This window comes from Salmo trutta, chromosome 13 (assembly GCF_901001165.1).
Source record: "Salmo trutta chromosome 13, fSalTru1.1, whole genome shotgun sequence".
NCBI lineage: Eukaryota > Metazoa > Chordata > Actinopteri > Salmoniformes > Salmonidae > Salmo > Salmo trutta.
The window spans coordinates 23673031-23695694 of NC_042969.1; the positions used below are offsets into that span (position 1 = coordinate 23673031).

At 42.9% G+C, this 22664-nt stretch overlaps 1 protein-coding gene across 1 annotated transcript in view; it reads right to left on the reverse strand.

The window, feature by feature from the left end:
* Positions 1 to 22664, reverse strand: part of aff2 (AF4/FMR2 family, member 2) — a 328554-nt gene that overhangs the window by 142681 nt on the left and 163209 nt on the right. Inside the window, exon 5 of the mRNA XM_029770596.1 lies at positions 17640 to 17684. Coding sequence (XP_029626456.1) covers positions 17640 to 17684 — 45 coding nt within the window. The remainder of the gene's footprint in view (positions 1 to 17639; positions 17685 to 22664) is intronic.

Genomic DNA, 22664 nt, shown 5'->3' on the forward strand with positions numbered 1-22664 from the left:
TATAATATTTTACTAAAACAGAATCGCAAATTGGGTTTTAGAAGTGTGGGGAACATAATTTGTATTTTTTTATCCAGTCGGATATACACATTCTTAACAGCCTATCCGACCTCTCGGAGGGGTCCACATGGTCCTAAAGCACACCGTTGCCTCGTTTTGTATCACATTCCAATGATAAAACTGGGGGGGGACAAAAATGTCATTTCAGAATGTGGCACCTGAACATAATAATTTCAAACCTTGCTTACATGTGTATATGATCAGGTGTCTCTATTATGCATTGGGATACTAGGGAACAGATTTCAACTTAAAATCACTTGGAGCTGATTTCCTGGTGTTTTTACAGTCTTTAATGTCCAACAATGAAAATTCTAAATCACCCCAAAAAATATATAAAATGTTTTTGCTCAGAAAACTTGGGGGGGCCAAATAGAACCACCCGTGGGACAAATTTGGCCGTGGTCCGCCAGTTGTGGAACCCTACTTTAGACCATGATACAGCATATTTCTATCTCATCCTGTCTGAAGATGTGGAGACAGACAACAGAATCTCCCTGACAACCCAAAGAGGTTTAATAAACATCCCTCTATCCTGGGAAAGGAGAGCTTCTCCTCAGGGAGATTCTTCTATGAGGTGACAGAGAAGGGAAAGACTAAGTGGAGGCTAGGAGTGGCCAAAGAGTCCATCAACAGGAAGGGGGTGCCACAACTGTTCCCTGAGGATGGACTCTGGATGGTCGGACTGGATTGGAATAATTATACAGCCTACCCTCCCTTATAATCTCTCCCTGAGACAGAAGCCCCAGAAGGTGGGGGTGTTTGTGGATTATGAGGAAGGCCAGGTCTCATATCTACTCTTTCACTGGCTGTACCTTGACTTAGAAGCTTTATCTATTTTTCAATCCTCATACCAATAAATATGGTAAAAACTGATCATATCACCTGTCAATCACTCAGACTGACTTTTAACCTCTTGGCTCAGCAGATCGTCATTTCTTGGAGTAAATTAGTGTTTTCCAGCTCCAGTCCTTGAGTACCTCCAACAATACACACTTTAGTTATAGCCCTGGACAAGCACACCTGATTCAACTTGTCAACTAATCATCAAGCCCTCAATGAGTTGAATCATTGTGTGCTGTTGCAGGTACTCAAGGACTGGAGTTGGGAAACACTGAAGTAGATGTGTATAATGAAATGTCACAAATTCTGTATTTTCTGTGTGTTAGAGGTTTCTGTGATGTACTCGTATTGTTTTAAATATATAGGAGATGGGAAAAACAAACAAGTTTCAAGGATAGGATAGGAAACACACCTAAATCTATCAATCTGGAATGTAGGTACTGGCACCTAAATAAAATAAGTCCTGTCCCCTTTTTCATTCCACTTATGTAATAAACGATACCGCTAAATACTATTACCATGTAATTGCAAAGCAATTCCTATGTAACTACTATGTTGTTACTACAGTTATTACATAGTAATAGGGACAACATAATGTACAGTGTTACCGGAACAACTATGCAAAGCTAACCTTGAGAATGTAGTATGTGAATACATTATGTATATATGCCCATTATATTAGTCTTATTATAATTTAGAAAATAAATAGCATTACAATGTAAAGAAATAGTATTGCAACGTAAAGAAATAGCATTACAATGTAATAATTATATTATGTTTGTAAACTTGACATCTGCACGGATGCATATCTAATCCAGTTAAATTTCAGATCAGAATAATGTGTAATTGAAATAGATAAGGATACAAAAGGTGTTCCTGCTCTTTATTTTCCTCTAGTTGATGAATGTAATCAGACATCTGTAGCTGAGAGGGTCAACCGTTTCGGATCTGTCAGTGCTTCAGTAGGGAGGTAAACTGTGAACCTGACGCCACGCAAGAGAATCACCTTAAAAAACTGGGTGGGAGACAGTATGAGCAAAAATAATATTCTTTCTTTTTCAGATATGCACTTAGGAGGTTGGGACACTTTTTTTAAGTGGTCCATATGAGTGCTTGTCAATAGCAGTGGATTGGAGCTTGGTATCTCTGTCTGGTCCTTTAGCTTATTTCCAAGGGATGACAAGTGTCATTCGTAAGGCACTTCACATCTTAGACAATCTTAGACATTCTGATGGCAGTAACCCCAACGAAGGAGAAGACATTCTAATCTTTAAAAAAAATCTCTCCTGAAATCCTGGCTTTTGAAGTTTCAGCCGGCGAGTGAGTGAGTGAACTTAGAGAGGCTTGCTAAAGAGGCAGCAGTCCAGAGCGCAAGGTTTTTAAAAGGCTGCGGCGGTGTTGGAATCTCTCAGGCTGCTTGGAGTGACTCCTGAGTCAAGGCCATGAGTGACTACTCCGTCCACATCTCTCTCGATCCAGCGCCGTGGCTTTGACTCCACATGGCAGCGGTCTCTCTGTCTGCGTCTAGACTGTTCATGCAGCTTTAGTATTCTGACCATAGAGTTCTGTTCATGGAATTCCGAACACGTCATGCATCTACACCTACATTTAAATGTGTCTACCGTGTCCACAGTATGTCCGGATTCCCTTTTCCTGCACTATATTCAAATGCAAGTATGCATTTTGCAAATGGTGAAATAGACAAAATATGATAAAAAGAAAGATACTTTAGAAAGTATTCATTCCCCTTAACTTATTCCACATTTTATAGTGTTAAAGCCTGAATTCAAAATGGAATCAATTTTCTTTTTTTTCTCACCCATCTACACAGTAACTCATAATGACAAAGTGAAAACATATATTTTTGTGGGGGCAAATTGATTGAAAATGAAATACCGAAATATCTTGTTTACATAAGTATTTACACCCCTGAGTCAATACGAATCACCTTTGACAGCGATTACAGTTGTGAGTCTTTCTGGGTAAGTCTCTAATAGCTTTGCACACTTGGATTATAAAATATTTGCACATTATTCTTTAAAAAATTCTTCAAGCTCTGTCAAGTTGGCTGAAGATCATTGCTAGACAGTCATTTTCACATCTTGCCATAGATTTTCAAGCCAATTTAAGTTAAAACTGTAACTCGGCCACCCAGGAACATTCAATGATGTCTTGGTAAGCAACTCCAGTGTATATTTTGCCTTGTGTTTTAGGTTATTGTCTTGCTGAAAGTTGAATACATCTCACAGTGTCTGGTGGGAACCAGACGGAATCAAGTTTAGGTCTAGGATTAGTTTAGGTCTAGGATTAGTTTAGGTCTAGGATTAGTTTAGGTCTAGGATTAGTTTAGGTCTAGGATTAGTTTAGGTCTAGGATTAGTTTAGGTCTAGGATTTTGCCTGTGCTAAGCTCCCTTTCTTTTCTTTTTTATCCTGAAAAACTCCTTCGGACGCCTGTATCTTGTAGTAACTGGGTGAATTGATATACCATCCAAAGTGTAGTGTATGACTTCATCATACTCAAAGGGATATTCAATGTCCATCTACCAATAGGTGCCCTTCTTAGCGAGGCATTGGAAAACCGTCCTGGTTTTTGTGGTTGAATCTCTGCTTGAAATTCCCTGCTCGACTGAGAGACCATACAGATAATTGTATGTGTGGAGTACAGACTCAAGACATTTCAGCTTTACATTTTTTCTTAAATTGTAAACATTTCTAAAAACATAACTGCACTTATTATGAGGTGTTGTGTGTAGGCCAGTGACACACATTCTCAATTGAATCCATTTTAAATTCAGCCTCTAACACAACACAATTTGTAAAATGTAAAGGGGTGTGAATACTTTCTAAAGGCACTGTAGAAAGGGTTGAGGCTTTACCAAATGCTAAAGGACTGTAGGGTATTTATAATAAGGGTTACCTGGAGAAAATCGGACCTCTCTGAAATGAAAATGGATGGCCATTTTCTTTAATAAAAAGTAGGCCTATGGCATACACTCTCATATCCCCTCAATTTGAGTCTTGGTTTTAATTTAACTTACCAGCCCTTCACTGACACAGAAGTTGGCTATTTAAAGAGTGCATGGTGGGTGGAGGAATTGACTGACAAATGTATGGATATAGCAGCCTATAGGATAATATATTCTGTCAAACAGGTAGGTCTACCTCTTATTTCTTAAATAGGAAGAAATAGGCTCCAACACAAAGCACTGTTGATGTTGTTAGTAAAGTCGAATTAAAATTAAGACGGTTTAAATTAATTCTGTCTATTGTCAGCAACATGAGCTGCCTATTTCTGATTGTTTGTGCTGCAGCTGCTGCTACAAGTTTGGTATTTGGTATTTATTAGGATCCCCATTAGCCGCTGCAAACGCATTGGCTACTCTTGCTGGTGTCCACATGAAACATGACATAATACCTAGCACAGAACATTATTAGTCAAGGAGTGAAATACATACATTTAAAATGTCACACATAGCCTACATATCAGTATATGCACACAACATCTACAGGGCCTTTGGCAAGTATTCAGACCCGTTGACCTTTTCCACATTTTGTTACATTACAGCCTTATTCTAATATTGATTAAATTGCTTTTTCCCTCATCAATCTACACACAATACCACATAACGACAAATCATTTTTTTCTAAATTATTAAAAAAAATGAAATAACATTTACATGTACATACAGTTACATACATACATACATACAGTCGGAAGTTTACATACACCTTAGCCAAATACATTTAAACTCAGTTTTTCACAAATCCTGGCATTTAATCCTAGTAAAAATTCCGTCTTAGGTCAGTTAGGATCACCACTTTATTTTAAGAATGTGAAATGTCAGAATAATAGTAGAGAGAATGATTTATTTCAGCTTTCATTTCTTTCATCACATTCCCAGTGGGTCAGAAGTTTACATACACTCAATTAGTATTTGGTAGCATTGCCTTTAAATTGTTTAACTCGGGTCAAGCGTTTCGGGTAGCCTTCCACAAGCTTCCCACAATAAGCCGGGTGAATTTTGGCCCATTCCTCCTGACAGAGCTGGTGTAACTGAGTCAGGTTTGTAGGCCTCCTTGCTCGCACACACTTTTTCAGTTCTGCCCACACATTTTCTATGGGATTGAGGTCAGGGCTTTGTGATGGCCACTGCAATACCTTGACTTTGTTGTCCTTAAGCCATTTTGCCACAACTTTGGAAGTATGTTTGGGGTCATTGTCCATTTGGAAGACTCATTTGCGACCAAGCCTTAACTTCATGACTGATGTCTTGAGATGTTTCTTCAATATATCCACATAATATTCCTACCTGATGATGCCATCTATTTTGTGAAGTTCACCAGTCCCTCCTGCAGCAAAGCACCCCCACAACATGATGCTGCCACCCCCGTGCTTCACGGTTGGGATGGTGTTCTTCGGCTTGCAAGCATCCCCCTTTTTCCTCCAAACATAACGATGGTCATTATGGCCAAACAGTTCTGTTTTTGTTTCATCAGACCAGAGGACATTTCTCCAAAAAGTATGATCTTTGTCCCCATGTGCAGTTGCAAAACGTAGTCTGGCTTTTTTATGGCGGTTTTGGAGCAGTGGCTTCTTCCTTGCAGAGTGGCCTTTCAGGTTATGTCGATATAGGACTCGTTTTACTGTGGATATAGATACTTTTGTACCTGTTTCCTCCAGTATCTTCACAGGGTCCTTTGTTGTTGTTCTGGCATTGATTTGCAGTTTTCACACCAAAGTACGTTCATCTCTAGGAGACAGAATGTGTCTCCTTCCTGAGCGGTATGATGGTCGCATGGTCCCATGGTGTTTATACTTGCGTACTATTGTTTGTACAGATGAACGTGGTACCTTCAGGCGTTTGGAATTTGCTCCCAAGGATGAACCAGACTTGTGGAGGTCTACAAGATTTTATATTCCAAGATGGCGTAGCAGTCAGATGTCTTTGTCCTTCGTCTTGTCCCATGTGTATATATATATTTACATATTTTCTTCGCATATCTTTTTATATATATTTTTTCAAAAAACTCAACCTCAAAACACTCTCCTGCAAACCGCCTTACCAATTTAAAAAATAAAGTATTATTTACCTCAAATCTGAAATCTTCAACAGAAGCTAGCCAGAAGTTAGCCAGAGGTTGGCCAGTTCACTGGCTAACGTTGGAGTTCAGCTAGCCACGGTTAGCGGTCATCAGCTATCCCTTAGCTCAAAAAGCTATCGCCAGTTTTGTACAGCGCGACTCAGGCCAGAGCATACCGGACCTATTTTCTCTCCATGTCCCCTGATTTCTACCGCAGGCTCTGGACATCTACACCTGGATCTTGCAGCTAGCTAACTGCTACCCAAGTGACTATTGGCTAATGTTGGTCCCGGAGCTAACATCAATTATTCCGGAGCTAGCCAGCTGAAGAGTTCCATCAGCCACTCCTGGGCTACAATCACTTATCCGGACCGTTTTACTGCCGATGCGGAGCCCCATCGGCTCTTCACGACTGGACTACCGACGTTATCTGCCCGAGGGAGTTATCCAACTGGCCCCTCCGTCGCGACGTAACCTGAATGCCCATCTGCGGCCTGCTAATCGTTAGCTGTCTTATCGGCTGCTATCGGATTAGGTCTATCGGACAATTTTCTTGGGCCACTATAACTATAGCTATTTTGCCAATTGGACTTGTCCCCCCTACCACACGGAACCCCACTAATCTACAGACGGAAACACACGAGGTGGCTAAATACAGACCTCCCTCCATCTTCTGCCAGCTTGCTACCTATGATCCGGCTAGCTGTCTGAATCTCACGGGACCCTTATGATCACTTGGCTAAGCATGCCTCTCCTTAATGTCAATATGCCTTGTCCATTGCTGTTCTGGTTAGTGTTTATTGGCTTATTTCACTGTAGTTTATTGGCTTATTTCACTTATTTCACTGCTGTTCTGGTTACTGTTTATTGGCTTATTTCACTGTAAACCATCTTCTGGTTTCAATGTTGTTTCTAGAGACAATATCTCTCTCATCATCACTCAATGCCTAGGTTTACCTTCACTGTATTCACATTCTACCATACCTTCGTCTGTACATTATACCTTGAAGCTATTTTATCGCCCCCAGAAACCTGCTCCTTTTACTCTCTATTCTGGATGTCATAGACGACCAATTCTCATAGCTTTTAGCCGTGCCCTTATCCTGCACCTCCTCTGTTCCTCTGGTGATGTAGAGGTGAATCCAGGCCCTGTAGTGCCTAGCTCCACTCCTATTCCCCAGGCGCTCTCTTTTGATGACTTCTGTAACCGTAATAGCCTTGGTTTCATGCATGTTAACACTAGAAGCCTTCTCCCTAAGTTTGTTTTATTCACTGCTTTAGCACACTCTGCCAACCCGGATGTCCTAGCCGTGTCTGAATCCTGGCTTAGGAAGTCCACCAACAACTCTGAAATCTTCATCCCTAACTACAACATTTTCAGACAAGATAGAACGGCCAAAGGGGACGGTGTTGCAATCTACTGCAGAGATAGCCTGCAGAGTTCTGTCCTACTATCCAGGTCTGTACCCAAACAATTTGAACTTCTACTTTTAAAAATCCATCTCTCTAAAAACAAGTCTCTCACCGTTGCCGCCTGCCATAGACCACCCTCTGCCCCCAGCTGTGCTCTGGACACCATATGTGAACTGATTGCCCCCCATCTATCTTCAGAGCTCGTGCTGCTAGGTGACCTAAACTGGGACATGCTTAACACCCCAGTCATCCTACAATCTAAGCTTGATGCCCTCAATCTCACACAAATTATCAATTAACCTACCAGATACCACCCCAAAGCCGTAAACACGGGCACCCTCATAGATATCATCCTAACCAACTTGCCCACTAAATACACCTCTGCTGTTTTCAACCAAGATCTCAGCGATCACTGCCTCATTGCCTGCATCCGTAATGGGTCAGCGGTCAAACGACCTCCACTCATCACTGTCAAACGCTCCCTGAAACATTTCAGCGAGCAAGTCTTTCTAATCGACCTGGCCCGGGTATCCTGGAAGGATATTGACCTCATCCCTTCAGTAGAGGATGCCTGGTTATTTAAAAAAAAATGCCTTCCTCACCATCTTAAATAAGCATGCCCCATTCAAGAGATGTAGAACCAGGAACAGATATAGCCCTTGGTTCTCTCCAGACCGGACTGCCCTTAACCAACACAAAAACATCCTATGGCGTTCTGCATTAGCATCGAACTGCCCCCGTGATATGCAACTTTTCAGGGAAGTTAGAAACCAATATACACAGGCAGTTAGAAAAGCCAAGGCTAGCTTTTTCAAGCAGAAATTTCCTTCCTGCAACACAAAATCAAAAAAGTTCTGGGACACTGTAAAGTCCATGGAGTATAAGAACACCTCCTCCCAGCTGCCCACTGCACTGAGGATAGGAAACTCTGTCACCTCCGATAAATCCACAATAATTGAGAACTTCAATAAGTATTTTTCTACGGCTGGCCATGCTTTCCACCTGGCTACCCTTACCGCGGTCAACAGCACTGCACCCCCCCTCTGCTACTCACCCAAGCCTTCTTCATTTCTCCTTCTCCCAAATCCAGTCAGCTGATGTTCTGAAAGAGCTGCAAAATCTGGACCCCTACAAATCAGCCGGGCTAGACAATCTGGACCCTTTCTTTCTAAAAATGTTGCAACCACTATTACTAGCCTGTTCAACCTCTCTTTCGTGTCGTCTGAGATTCCAAAAGATTGGAAAGCAGCTGCTGTCATCCCCCTCTTCAAAGGAGGGGACACTCTTGACCCAAACTGCTACAGACCTATATCTATCCTACCCTGCCTTTCTAAGGTCTTCGAAAGCCAAGTCAACAAACAAATTACCGACCATTTCGAATCCCACCGCACCTTACCCGCTATGCAATCTGGTTTCAGAGCTGGTCATGGGTGCACCTCAGCCACGCTCAAGGTCCTAAACGATATCGTAACCGCCATCGATAAGAAACAATACTGTGCTGCCGTATTCATTGACCTGGCCAAGGCTTTCGACTCTGTCAATCACCACATCCTCATCGGCAGACTCAATAGCCTTGGTTTCTCAAATGATTGCCTCGCCTGGTTCACCAACTACTTCTCTGATAGAGTTCAATGTGTCAAATCGGAGGGCCTGTTGTCCGGGCCTCTGGCAGTCTCTATGGGGGTGCCACAGGGTTCAATTCTTGGGCCAACTCTTTTCTCTGTATACATCAATGATGTCGCTCTTGCTGCTGGTGAGTCTCTGATCCACCTCTACGCAGACGACACCATTTTGTATACTTCTGGCCCTTCTTTGGACACTGTGTTAACAACCCTCCAGACGAGCTTCAATGCCATATAACTCTCCTTCCATGGCCTCCAACTACTCTTAAATACAAGTAAAACTAAATGCATGCTCTTCAACCGATCGCTGCCCGCACCTGCCCGCCCGTCCAGCATCACTACTCTGGACGGTTCTTACTTAGAATATGTGGACAACTACAAATACCTAGGTGTCTGGTTAGACTGTAAGCTCTCCTTCCAGACTCACATCAAACATCTCCGATCCAAAGTGAAATCTAGAATTGGCTTCCTATTTTGCAACAAAGCATCCTTCACTCATGCTGCCAAACATACCCTCGTAAAACTGACCATCCTACCGATCCTCGACTTCGGCGATGTCATTTACAAAATAGCCTCCAATACCCTACTCAATAAACTGGATGCAGTCTATCACAGTGCCATCCGTTTTGTCACCAAAGCCCCATATACTACCCACCACTGTGACCTGTACGCTCTCGTTGGCTGGCCCTCGCTTCATACTCGTCGCCAAACCCACTGGCTCTAGGTCATCTACAAGACCCTGCTAGGTAAAGTCCCCCCTTATCTCAGCTCACTTGTCACCATAGCAGCACCCACCGGTAGCACGCGCTCCAGCAGGTATTTCTCTCTGGTCACCCCCAAAGCCAATTCCTCCTTTGGCCCTCTCTCCTTCCAGTTCTCCGCTGCCAATGACTGGAACGAACTACAAAAATCTCTGAAACTGGAAACACTCATCTCCCTCACTAGCTTTAAGCACCAGCTGTCAGAGCAGCTCACAGATCACTGCACCTGTACATAGCCCATCTATAATTTAGCCCAAACAACTACCTCTTCCCCTACTGTATTTTTTTATTTTGCTCCTTTGCACCCCATTATTTCTATTTCTACTTTGCACTTTCTTCCACTACAAATCTACCATTCCAGTGTTTTACTTGCTATATTGTATTTACTTTGCCACCATGGCCTTTTTTGCCTTTACCTCCCTTATCTCACCTCATTTGCTCACATTGTATATAGACTTGTTTTTCTACTGTATTATTGACTGTATGTTTGTTTTACTCCATGTGTAACTCTGTGTTGTTGTATGTGTCGAACTGCTTTGCTTTATCTTGGCCAGGTCGCAATTGTAAATGAGAACTTGTTCTCAACTTGCCTACCTGGTTAAATAAAGGTGAAATAATTTATTTTTAAAATTCTGAGATCTTGGCTGATTTCTTTTGATTTTCCCATGATGTTAAGCAAAGAGGCACTGAGTTTCAAGGTAGGCCTTGAAATACATCCACACGTACACCTCCAATTGACTTAAATTATGTCAATTAGCCTATCAGAAGCTTCTAAAGCCATGACATCATTTTCTGGAATTTTCCAAGCTCTTTCAAGGCACAGTCAACTTAGTGTATGTAAACTTCTGACCCACTGGAATTGTGATACAGTGAATTATAAGTGAAATAATCTGTCTGTAAACAATTGTTGGAAAAATTACTTGTGTCACGTATATAGTAGATGTCCTAACCGACTTGCCAAAACTATAGTTTGTTAACAAGACATTTGTGGAGTGGTTGAAAAACGACTTTTAATGACTTCAACCTAAGTGTATGTAAACTTCCGACTTCAATTGTATGTATTCAGACCCTTTACTCAGTACTTTGTTGAAGCACCTTTGGCAGCGATTACAGCATAAAGTTTTCTTCGGTATGATGCTACAAGCTTGGCACAGTTTCTCGCATTCTTCTCTGCAGATCCTCTCAAGCTCTGTCCGGTTGGATGGGGAGCGCTGCTGCACAGCTATTTTCAGCTATTTTCACAGCTAGTCCATCCAGAGATGTTCGATCGGGTTCAAGTCTGGGCTCTGGCTGGACCACTCAAGGACATTCCGAGACTTGACCCAAAGTCACTCTTGCGTTGTCTTGGCTGCGTGCTTTGAGTTGTTGTCCTGTTGGAAGGTGAACCTTTGCATCAGTCTGAGGTCCTGAGTGCTCTGGAGCAGGTTTTCATCAAGGATCTCTCTGTACTTTGCTCCATTCATCTTTGCCTCGATCCTGACTACTCTCCCATCCCTGCTGCTGAAAAACATCCCCACAGCATGATGCTGCCACCACCATGCTTCACCGTAGGGATTGTGTCAGGTTTCCTCCAGGCGTGACGCTTGCCATTCAGGCCAAAGAGTTCAATCTTGGTTTCATCAGACCAGAGATTCTTGTTTCTCATGGTATGAGAGTCCTTTAGGTGCCTTTTGGTAAACTCCAAGCGGGCTGTCAGGTAGGTGCCTTTTACTGAGGAGTGGCTTCTGTCTGGCCACTCTACCATTAAGGCCTGATTGGAGAAGTGCTGTACAGATTGTTGTCCTTCTGGAAGGATCTCCCATCTCCACAGATGAACCCTGGAGTTATGTTCGGGTTCATGGTCACCTCCCTGACCAAGGCCTTTCTCCCCCAATTGCTCAGTTTGGCCGGGCGGCCAGCTCTACGAAGAGTCTTGGTGGTTCTAAACCTCTTTCATTTAAGAATGATGGAGGCTACTGTGTTCTTTGGGACCTTCAATGCTGCAGACATTTTTTGGTACCCTTCCCCAGATCTGTGCCACGACACAATCCTGTCTCAGAGCTCTACAGACAATTCCTTCAACCTAATGGCTTGGTTTTTGCTCTGTGGGACCTTATATAGACAGGTGTGTGCCTTTTCAAATCATGTCCAATCAATTGAATTTACCACATGTGGACTCCAATCAAGTTGTAGAAACATCTCAAGGACGATCAATGGAAACAGGATGCACCTGAGCTCAATTTCGAGTCTCATAGCAAAGGGTCTGAATACTTATGTAAATAATACATTTTAAAACATTTCTACAAACCTGTTTTCACTATGTCGTTGTGTGTAGATTGATGAGTAAAAATGTGTATTTAATCCATTTTAGAATAAGACTGTAATGTAACAAAATGTGGAAAAAGGGAAGGGGTCTGAATACTTTCTGAATGCACTGTATATCAATCTTGAAGAGGATTATCTATCTGGATGCAGTTTGAATGGAATTGATGAAGAGAGAGAAAGACTGCAAGAGAGTGCTCACAAAGCAAATGTGCCAATCTCAGGGCTGAGTGTCTGCAGGTTTTTGCTCCTCCCTTGTACTTGATTGATGAATTAAGGTCACTAATTAGTGAGGAACTCTCCACACCTGGTTGTCAAGGTCTTAATCGAAAGGAAAAAACAAAAACCCGCAGACACTAGACCCTCCTGTCACGCCCTGACAGGTGTTGAGGTCAGAGCGTGACTAGGGGGGTGTTCTACATTTACATTTACATTTAAGTCATTTAGCAGACGCTCTTATCCAGAGCGACTTCTAGTCATTCTATTTCTATGATGGTGAGTTGTATGGTTCCCTATTAGAGGCAGCTGGTAATCGTTGCCTCTAATTGCGGATCATATTTAGGAAGCCCTTTCTCCCACCTGCTTTGTGGGATATTGTTTCAGTTAGTGCCCATGTGCACGCTGTACTTCACGTTCGTTGGATGTTTTTTTTTTTTTTTTTTTTACTGTGAATTAAATTTATGTGGAACTCAACTCACGCTGCACCTTGGTCCACTCTGTACGACGATCGTGACACCTCCATGGAATGAGTTTGACACCCCAGATTTAAAGCAGCGATATATATTCGAGTGATAGACTTTTAAAACTCTGCAGCTGCAATTTAAAAAAAAATCTTTACAAATAGAAAATTATCTCCAGATGGATATGTGTAAATTAGAAGCGCATTCAGTCCTTATATTACTGTAGCATATGCTGCAGCAAATGTAGGCCTACCTGTCACAAGAAAAAAGTTACCATGATGAGATGATACTGAGATGGGATGTCTGTCCCCACCCTGAGTATTGATGATTGATCATGCAGAGAGCAGAGAGAAGGCCTTAGAGAAGCCATATTTAGACATTGCAAATAATTTAACAGTTCCATTTCACGTCATGCAGTTCATAAAAATATTTTTTTAATAATTTACCACTTTCTCTTATTTATCCCGGGAAAGGGGAGTGGGTTTGGGTGGGAAATCTCATTAAATCTTAGTAACCTGGTTCAACCCTAGGTCACAGGGAATAGAGATGCTGGGAGGGCTTTAGTGCAGGGTTATAACAGGGAGTCTGGGATACTCACTGATACGCTTGTATGGCTGAGGAGGCTGGGGTGTGTTTGGTACCAGCCAATGAAGCATCACTATGGCGACTGACTTCCAGTCATAAACCAATGCAGCCTCTCCAGCGCCTCTGGCAACGGTAGTACTGTAGACGTCACGGAAACCAGTAGAGGACTACGCACTTCCTCCGAATGAGCGACCGAGCGGCTGAGTTATGTGAACCTGTCAAATATGGAACCCTCTGGGAGGGTGATGATGTAAAATAACAGTTGCCGGGCAACCGGCAATATGGCCATCAGGTGGAGTGAATTAAAGCAAGAAACTCCCCAGAACCGGACGGGCAAAGCAAGCAGAGCGAGGAGGTTTTAAAGGACAGGCAGAGCACTGACTGTATGCTAGCAGGGTAGTTCATATCTCCAATCATATTGTTGGATAGCGATGTGTTCTTAAAAGTGGATGAAATGGTCTAATTTAGAGATGGGTCTAAATGTGCGTAATGGATACCTGGAGGAAAATGGGGGAGGGTCATGTCATTTCAATTTCAGTCAAGTGGAGGGTTTAGTATTTTTTTTAATCTTGTCCAGGGGAGGGTCATGCAATTTGCAATTAATGAAATGTCTGTATCGCTCAGTGTTTTAGAATGATTTGCTTATTAGGCTATATATTGATGTGTGCCCGATGCCGTCCCTCATCTCTGATTCTCTGCTGGGTGTGCAACAGAAAGTGTGCCTAAAGGCTATTTAGTGTGGTCTCAATCAAATGATACATAGGCTATAGACTACGAAGTGCATGCTCGGAGAAGCACAGAGCAACATTATATTTCTAAGATAGCTGCTGGGATGGTGAAAATTCAACTAGGCTGCATTACACACTGTAATGGACATTCCAAACATGAGCCCCAGCCTGCTCTGCCCTAGCTGATCAAAAAAAAAATTATGTGATGCCTAACCAATGGCTTTGCTGTGTAGGCCTCACATTAAGACTGTCACGCCCTGACCATAGAGAGCCCTCGGGGTTCTCTATGGTGTAATAGGTCAGAGTGAGACTAGGGGGGTTTCTTGGTAGTATATTTCTATGTTGGTGTATGTGTATAGTTCCCAGTTGGTGGCAGCTGATAATCAGCTGCGAGACCCTTCCTTGCGAGACCCTTCCTTGGCAGGAGTTGCCGAGGAGTAAAGGGGGACAGCGACGATGCCGGGGTCTGTGGCCACAAACAGCCCAAGGGCAACCCCAAGATTTTATTTGGGGGGGGCACAAGGGGCGGTCGGCCGAGGGGAGTGCCAGAGACCGTCTGGGGAGTCGATAGAGCAGTTGGAGGAGGGATATCGGAGAGAGATGTTGGTTAGGTGTATTCTGCAGCACAGACGTCCCGAGGAGCGTCTCATCAGTCCGGTGCAACCTGTGCCGGCTCCACGCACCAGGCCTCCAGTGCGCCTTCCTAGCCCGGTACGTCCTGTGCCGGCTCCCTGCACTCGCCCTGAGGAGCGTCCAAGCACGGCGTCCAGTCCCGCTCCATGGCCGGAGCCTTCATCTGCGCCGGTGCTCAGTCCAGGCACGGCGTCCAGTCCCGCTCCATGGCCGGAGCCTTCCTCTGCGCCGGTGCTCAGTCCAGGCACGGCGTCCAGTCCCGCTCCATGGCCGGAGCCTTCCTCTGCGCCGGTGCTCAGTCCAGGCACGGCGTCCAGTCCCGCTCCATGGCCATAGCCTTCCTCTGTGCCGGTGCCCAGTCCAGGCACGGCGTTCAGCCTGGCTCCATGGCCGGATCCGCGGTCTGAGCGGGTGCTACGTCCCGCACCGGAGCCGCCACCGACGCTAGTTGCCCACCCTAACGCTCCCCATCTAGTTTCAGGTTTCGCGGTCGGAGTCTGCACCTTTGGGGGGGGTACTGTCACGCCCTCTGGGTTCTCTATGGTGTAATAGGTCAGAGCGTGACTAGGGGGTTTCTAGATAGTATATTTCTATGTTGGTGTATGTGTATGGTTCCCAATTGGAGGCAGCTGATAATCATTGCCTCTAATTGGGGATCATACTTAGTGTGTTCCTTTTCCCACCTGCGATGTGGGATATTGTTTTGTTTTGTGTGAGGGCCTTTGTGCGCTACGTTTTGCACGATCGTTATATCTTTGTTGTTTTTTTTAAGTTGCATGAGCAATAAAATGTGGAACTCGACTCACGCTGCACCTTGGTCCAGTTATTTAAACGACGGTCGTAACAAAGATGGATTCCCAGACTTGAATATAATAATAATAATACTGATCGAATATCTCTGGGAGATAAGGGAGAAACTGTCACATCCTGACCAGTAAAGGGGTTATTTGTTCTTATAGTTTGGTCAGGACGTGGCAGGGGGTATTTGTTTTATGTGGTTCAGGGTGTGTTTGTGTATGTGTTCATGTAGAGGGGGTATTTGGTTTATATGGTTTGGGGTGGTAATGTATATATAGGGGTATTTGATTTATTAGTCCAGGGTTTTGGTTATTGTTCTATGTTAGTTTATTTCTATGTTCAGTCTAGGGTATTGTATTTCTATGTTTAGTTAATGGGGATTGGGGACTTCAATTGGAGGCAGCTGTCTATCGTTGCCTCTGATTGAAGGTCCTGTATATAGGTATGTGTTTGTCATGGGTTTTTGGTGGGAGATTGTTGCTGTGTATAGCTTTGTGCCTTACCGGCCTGTTCTTTTTCGTCGTGTTTTTTGTATACGTGTTTGTTTTGGGTTTTTCCTTCTTTATCCTTTAATAAAAGAAGATGAGTATACATTTTCCCGCTGCGTCTTGGTCTAAACCCTACGACAACCGTGACAGAAACTCTGAGCCAAGGTTGTATGCAAGAAGATTCAAGGCTGTAATCGCTGCCAAAGGTGCTTCAACAAAGTACTGAGTAAAGGGTCTGAATACATTATGTGATATTTCAGTTTTATATATTTTTTTAATGAGCAACAATTGTTAAAAACCTGTTGTCTTTGTCATTATGGGGTATTGTGTGTAGATTGATAAGGAAAACATGCACTGTATATACCTTCCTAATATTGAGTTGCACCCCTCTCTGAATGACACACATACAGAATCCATCTCTCAACTGTCTCAAGGCTTAGAAATTCTACTTTAACCTGTCTCCTCCCCTTCATCTACACTGATTGAAGTGAATTTAACAAGTGACATCAATAAGGGATCTTAGCTTCACCTGGATTCACCTGGTCAGTCAGTCTGTCATGGAAAGAGGTGTTCCTAATGTTTTGTACACTCGGTGTAGATATCCTAGCCTACCTATTTCTGGAAATAAATTCAATGTAGTATTAGCCTTATATTTAGCTAATGAATGATGGACTATGCATAAGCTTCTAACTTATAGCCTCTGTCTATTGCTCAATACGCACCTGGTCTCTCTCTTTAAAAAACGCTCCTTAGCTCTTGGAGTCCAAGGACTGAGTTTGGGAAACGTTGTCATAGGCTATAAATTGGATAAAGGCACCATCATTAGGCTTATATTTATGTGCTTTGTATACTTTAAAATGACACTTCCTGGGAGAAAAGTTATTTATTCTCGGGATGGAACATTTATAAAATACCGGGAAAATATTCAACCCTAGTGTGACCTGTCACTCTGGGAACTCACCTGTATGTCTCTCTTCATCTACACTCTTAGAAAAAAAGGTGCTATGTAAAACCTGAAAGGTAGAACCAGGTAGAACCATTCTGGAAACAAAAATGGTTTTACCTGGAACCAAAACAGATTATCCTATGGGGACAACCGAAGAACTCTTTTGGAACACTTATTCGAAGAGTGTAATTACAGGTCAGATCACATGGAGTGAATCAGCACCTGCTACAAAGGTCAAAGTTCACAGAAAAGGCAGCCTATATGTTTGCATCTAAGAACACAAGAAGGAAATGTATTTTTCAGTTCACATGGACCCAGTGCCCTTTACATTCAAATTCTGTACAAGCTATTATGCACAGAACGGATTTCTAATCAAAAGAGCGCGTCTCGGCATAGAAGAAAGTCAAAGCACTTTTCACACAGACATTTTAGAGGATCTAAATGTGCTAGCCAGCTTCAGCCCTTGATGAATTTGATCAGATTTGTATTAGAACACAAGGGCCCATTATAATAGGATCACAGAAGCCTTTCTCTTTTCTCTATGCCTGGGTGGATAAGTGGCTTTGTGTGCAAACAGCATCTGAGGCGTAACCAGGTGTAATTAACAGTATCTGAGGCGTAACCAGGTGTAATTAACAGTATCTGAGGCATAATCAGGTGTAATTAACGGGGGGCAGGGAAAGGAAGTGAATCTAACTTACCCGTAGAATCTCCTCCACACAGCTGGAGTCACTGGACAGGCCGACCTGCAGACACACAGAAGAAAAAGGCTGTTGTTAGACAGAGAGGAAGAAAAGGCACCAGATAGTTTCAAAGAGAGTAGCCTAAAGGTAGCCAAAATACGTAATGGTAAACTAAAGACCATCTCAACTAATAACGGTTAAGAGCGGTTAAGAGTGTTGGGCCAGAATCCGAAAGGTCGCTGGTTCTAATCCCCGAGCTGACTAGGTGAAACATATGTTGATGTGCTCTTGAGCAAGGCACTTAACCATCATTTCTCCTGTAAGTTGCTCTGGATAAGAGCGTCTGCTAACTGACTAAATATGTAAAGAATAAAAGAAAGAAGATAACCCCCAGAATATGTGATATATTCAGACAACACTTATTGAGTGGTATTTATTATTCAAGGACAGATAGGCTTATCTATTCTAGTCTGAGAGATGACTGCTAAGGGACAGATAGGCCTATCTATTCTAGTCTGAGAGATGACTGCTAAGGGACAGATAGGCTTATCTATTCTAGTCTGAGAGATGACTGCTAAGGGACAGATAGGCCTATCTATTCTAGTCTGAGAGATGACTGCTAGTGGACAGATAGGCTTATCTATTCTAGTCTGAGAGATGACTGCTAGTGGACAGATAGGCTTATCTATTCTAGTCTGAGAGATGACTGCTAAGGGACAGATAGGCTTATCTATTCTAGTCTGAGAGATGACTGCTAAGGGACAGATAGGCCTATCTATTCTGTCTGAGAGATGACTGCTAGTGGACAGATAGGCCTATCTATTCTAGTCTGAGATGACTGCTAGTGGACAGATAGGCCTATCTATTCTGTCTGAGAGATGACTGCTAGTGGACAGATAGGCCTATCTATTCTGTCTGAGAGATGACTGCTAGTGGACAGATAGGCTTATCTATTCTAGTCTGAGATGACTGCTAGTGGACAGATAGGCCTATCTATTCTGTCTGAGAGATGACTGCTAGTGGACAGATAGGCCTATCTATTCTGTCTGAGAGATGACTGCTAGGGGACAGATAGGCCTATCTATTCTGTCTGAGAGATGACTGCTAGTGGACAGATAGGCCTATCTATTCTGTCTGAGAGATGACTGCTAGTGGACAGATAGGCTTATCTATTCTGTCTGAGAGATGACTGCTAGTGGACAGATAGGCCTATCTATTCTGTCTGAGATGACTGCTAGTGGACAGATAGGTCTATCTATTCTGTCTGAGAGATGACTGCTAGTGGACAGATAGGCCTATCTATTCTAGTCTGAGAGATGACTGCTAGTGGACAGATAGGCCTATCTATTCTGTCTGAGAGATGACTGCTAGGGGACAGATAGGCCTATCTATTCTAGTCTGAGAGATGACTGCTAGGGGACAGATAGGCCTATCTATTATGTCTAAGAGATGACTGATAGGGGATGACATCGCTCTTCAATGCTCACAAATGGTCTTAGGTAATCAGGCTGTGCCAGCCAACAGCTATCCCTCTCTCACCCCCTCAGCCCAGACACACAGCAGACTTGGAGCGGACAAGCACTGGCTAAGACTGAGTCAGATAAATCCTAGACCTGGAACGTGCCAAGACGGGGTCAGATAAATCCTAGAACTGGAATGGGCCAGGACTGGATCAGATAAATCCTAGACCTGGAACGGGCTGCTGTGTGTGTGTGTGTGTGTGTATATGTGTGTGTGTGTGTGTGTGTGTGTGTGTGTGTGTGTGTGTGTGTGTGTGTGTGTGTGTGTGTGTGTGTGTGTGTGTGTGTGTGTGTGTGTGTGTGTGTGTGTGTGTGGGCTACAGTATGTCCTGTAGTTGATCTCTGGGCTGGCTCATTATACCATGCCACCTACAGAGCCACATGGGACCCTGGCTGACTGGCTGGCTCTCACAGCCTGCTCTGCTCTACTAGTGACATCAGCCCACCCCGGGTATTACTGGGGGCATCCTGACACTGGAAAGGTCAGTGGGTCTGAGGAGAGGGTTGGGGGCAGTGGGTAGCGGTGAGGAGTGGGGAGAAGAGTGATGGAGAGAGCAGAGCTGGGCTTTATCCACCTCAGGTTGCATGGAGCTGGGTAGCTACACACAGCAGCATCCCCCAGACACTCCCCATGCCATTTGTTGATCTGTCATGTTTTTCCACAGCCCTCCTACTGCCGCACCCCTCTCTGCCTCTATTTTACACAATGGTGTGATCTGTGTTGAAAAGCTGCTAAACTACATGCAAGAAAACATCCACAGTAAGAATCTATAGTTGGAAATGATATATTGTGGTTTTATGAATATGCATCTCTGCAAAGTACAAGTTCTATTTCATTCTGAGTATCAAAAAACCATGACAGAAAGCAATTATAACACAAATAACGGCAGAATGCATTGTTTAACTATTACATCAAATAGCTAATTAGTAAAACGAATAACAACATCTATATTTCACTGGTATTCCTCTCAGGTGATATTAGTGCTTGACTGTTTGTGCCTGTGTGTTTATGACTGAGCCGCGCTGCACAGTGCCAGTCCACGGCAGAGGGAGTCTGAAGGCATCCTAATTCATCCCAGATCCCACAAGAGGAGATGGAGTCTGTAGGAGCTTTGTAAACAAGCCTCACATACAGACATAAACTTCCTGTTAGCTCAACCACCAGTACATAATATCCTGTTCCCATAGAAACCAACATATGAGCTCTAATCAGAACGTTCTCTACCATTGTCCTCTGTCTAATAGAAGATACAGAGGCACAGCTTATTACAGCCACACTGGGGTTCATATCCCCGTCACCTGTGGTGAACCCCATTTATAATCCAGGCGTGACTCTCGCAGGTTCTCTACATCTGCTTTCTTCTTCTGCCTCGGGAATGAACACCAAATGTCAACGATATAAAGAGGAATCCCAGTTCAGTGACAAACTGTTTACACCCGCTCTGAGAGGCTTGGGCTTGTCGGGATCAAGTCAGATGTGACAGATATCTGGGTTCTTATTGCAGTGTTTATGTCATGGTTATGATACTGGAGCTAATGGGAGTCGGCTGAGAGAAAACAAAGAGCGGCAGTCACAGTGCAGCCGGCTGGCTGACATAAATTGTGAAATTTCAGATAGCATTTGACAAAGGCATTTCCAATGGGTAGAGAAGTGTGTTTACAGCCGCATTAAAGCAAGGAGTCACCTTCATTTCTTATATTCCCCCAAGTTATTTTAGAAAACGACTGGAACAGAACTATCCAGCTGAGATCTTATTTCCTGACTCAGGCAGGGTTCTCTATGTACCTGCCATTCCAGTCAGATTGAATGGGCATTGGGCTTACAAATGATTTCTCTGATATAGGCAAATTTCCCATGGGAATAAAAGCTTTGCAAGATGCCAGTGTTCCAGAATAGCAGGGTCCCGTGGCCAATGTAAAATACAAATGAGAAATGCTTTCAGATCTAATTCTCTACAATTCCATGTTAAAAACCATTTGTGTTGACAGAGTATTGACTGTAAAGTGTATGCAGAATTCTGAAATCATGAGGGATCGAAAAACACAGAGGATCCAATAGTGAATATTGAGCAGCTCAGTGTTACAACTGGTGACCACTGACAACTTTTAATCACACTAAAGCAGTTCATTGTGTCTTCAGTTTCATGAATTTAACATGCTTCTATTCATGTGAGAAAAAAATATTCAATTTAATCTGGAATGGCAAACCAGACAAAGTTAAACAGGCCTATTCATATCATGAACATGAGTTTGGAGGGTTAAAACGATAAGCATTAAACCTCTCAGGAGTGGTTGTTGAGTCATAATGACTGTGTTAAGATGGACCTATAAACAGTACTGTTAGGAGGTCTGAAAAAACACAATCAATCAATGGGAAATATAATTATACTCTTAGGTAAAGTATTTATTCATAGGGCAATCTCAGTAGAAATTGTACAAATAGAGGTTCCCTCAAAATATGAAATAGTATTGCAATGTACTGGGATTTATGGGTTAGTCTGTGGACATCTGAGGGGTGTAATTAATATTAGAGGGATTGGTTGATTTGACGATGATGCACTTGGAGTCCAGTATAAATAGGAAGAGACTATACATGTATAGTTGTGTTTTTTTTATAAAAAATGATTTAAGTAATGTTATTTGATAAACTAATATGTCTGCTAGTTTCATAGCTGATCTAAAATGCTTGGTGTTTTTCTCACACGGAAAAAGCAAAGCATTTTAATTGGTAGATGCAGATATCACTAGAAGTGTCCCTAATCTCTCTCCAAGTTCTTTTTTTGGCACGACACAGGAGAATGGAAAAAAAGAAGAACAAAATGGAAGAAAAAATGTCATTCACCTCGTTCTGCAAGACTGCAGAAAGCTTTCAGGGGAAAAGAAGACGTATTCCTTTGAATGATGTGCGGATCCGGGGAATATTGCAGAGGCAATTACTGGGGCAGAAATCAGTTTTCTCTGAAATAGCTGTTGAGAAAAGCGTCTGCACATCAACAACAGATAAGATGTATGTGGCACAAGGCTCTGATGCTCTCTGCAACAGCTCAAATTGTGCTTAAAAAGTGGAAGAGCAGCTCCAGGAACAAATAGGTAGATTTGAACATGAGATGAGAAGCAGCTCACAGAGGGCTTTCTATCTGTCTATCCTTCTGACAATGGACGGATGAACAAACAAGGGGAAAACATGATAGATGACAGAAAAAACGACAACACAGATAGTCACAGAAAATCACATAGCATAGTCGACACATTCATGGGCTGATATATAGAAACAGATGAACAGATGCACTATGAGATGAAATATTTTATATTCTTTCTGTTTTCCATTGCAGGTCTTCACAAAAAACCTAAGCGTGATATGAATCAATTTGAGTATACATCTTTATCAACAACGACAGTTTTCTAGTAGGAAAGTTGCACTTTACAGCAGAGACAGTGCCTTCGGAAAGTATTCAGACCCCTTTACTTTTTCCACATTGTTATGTTACAGCCTTATTTTAAAATTGATTAAAATGTTGTTGTT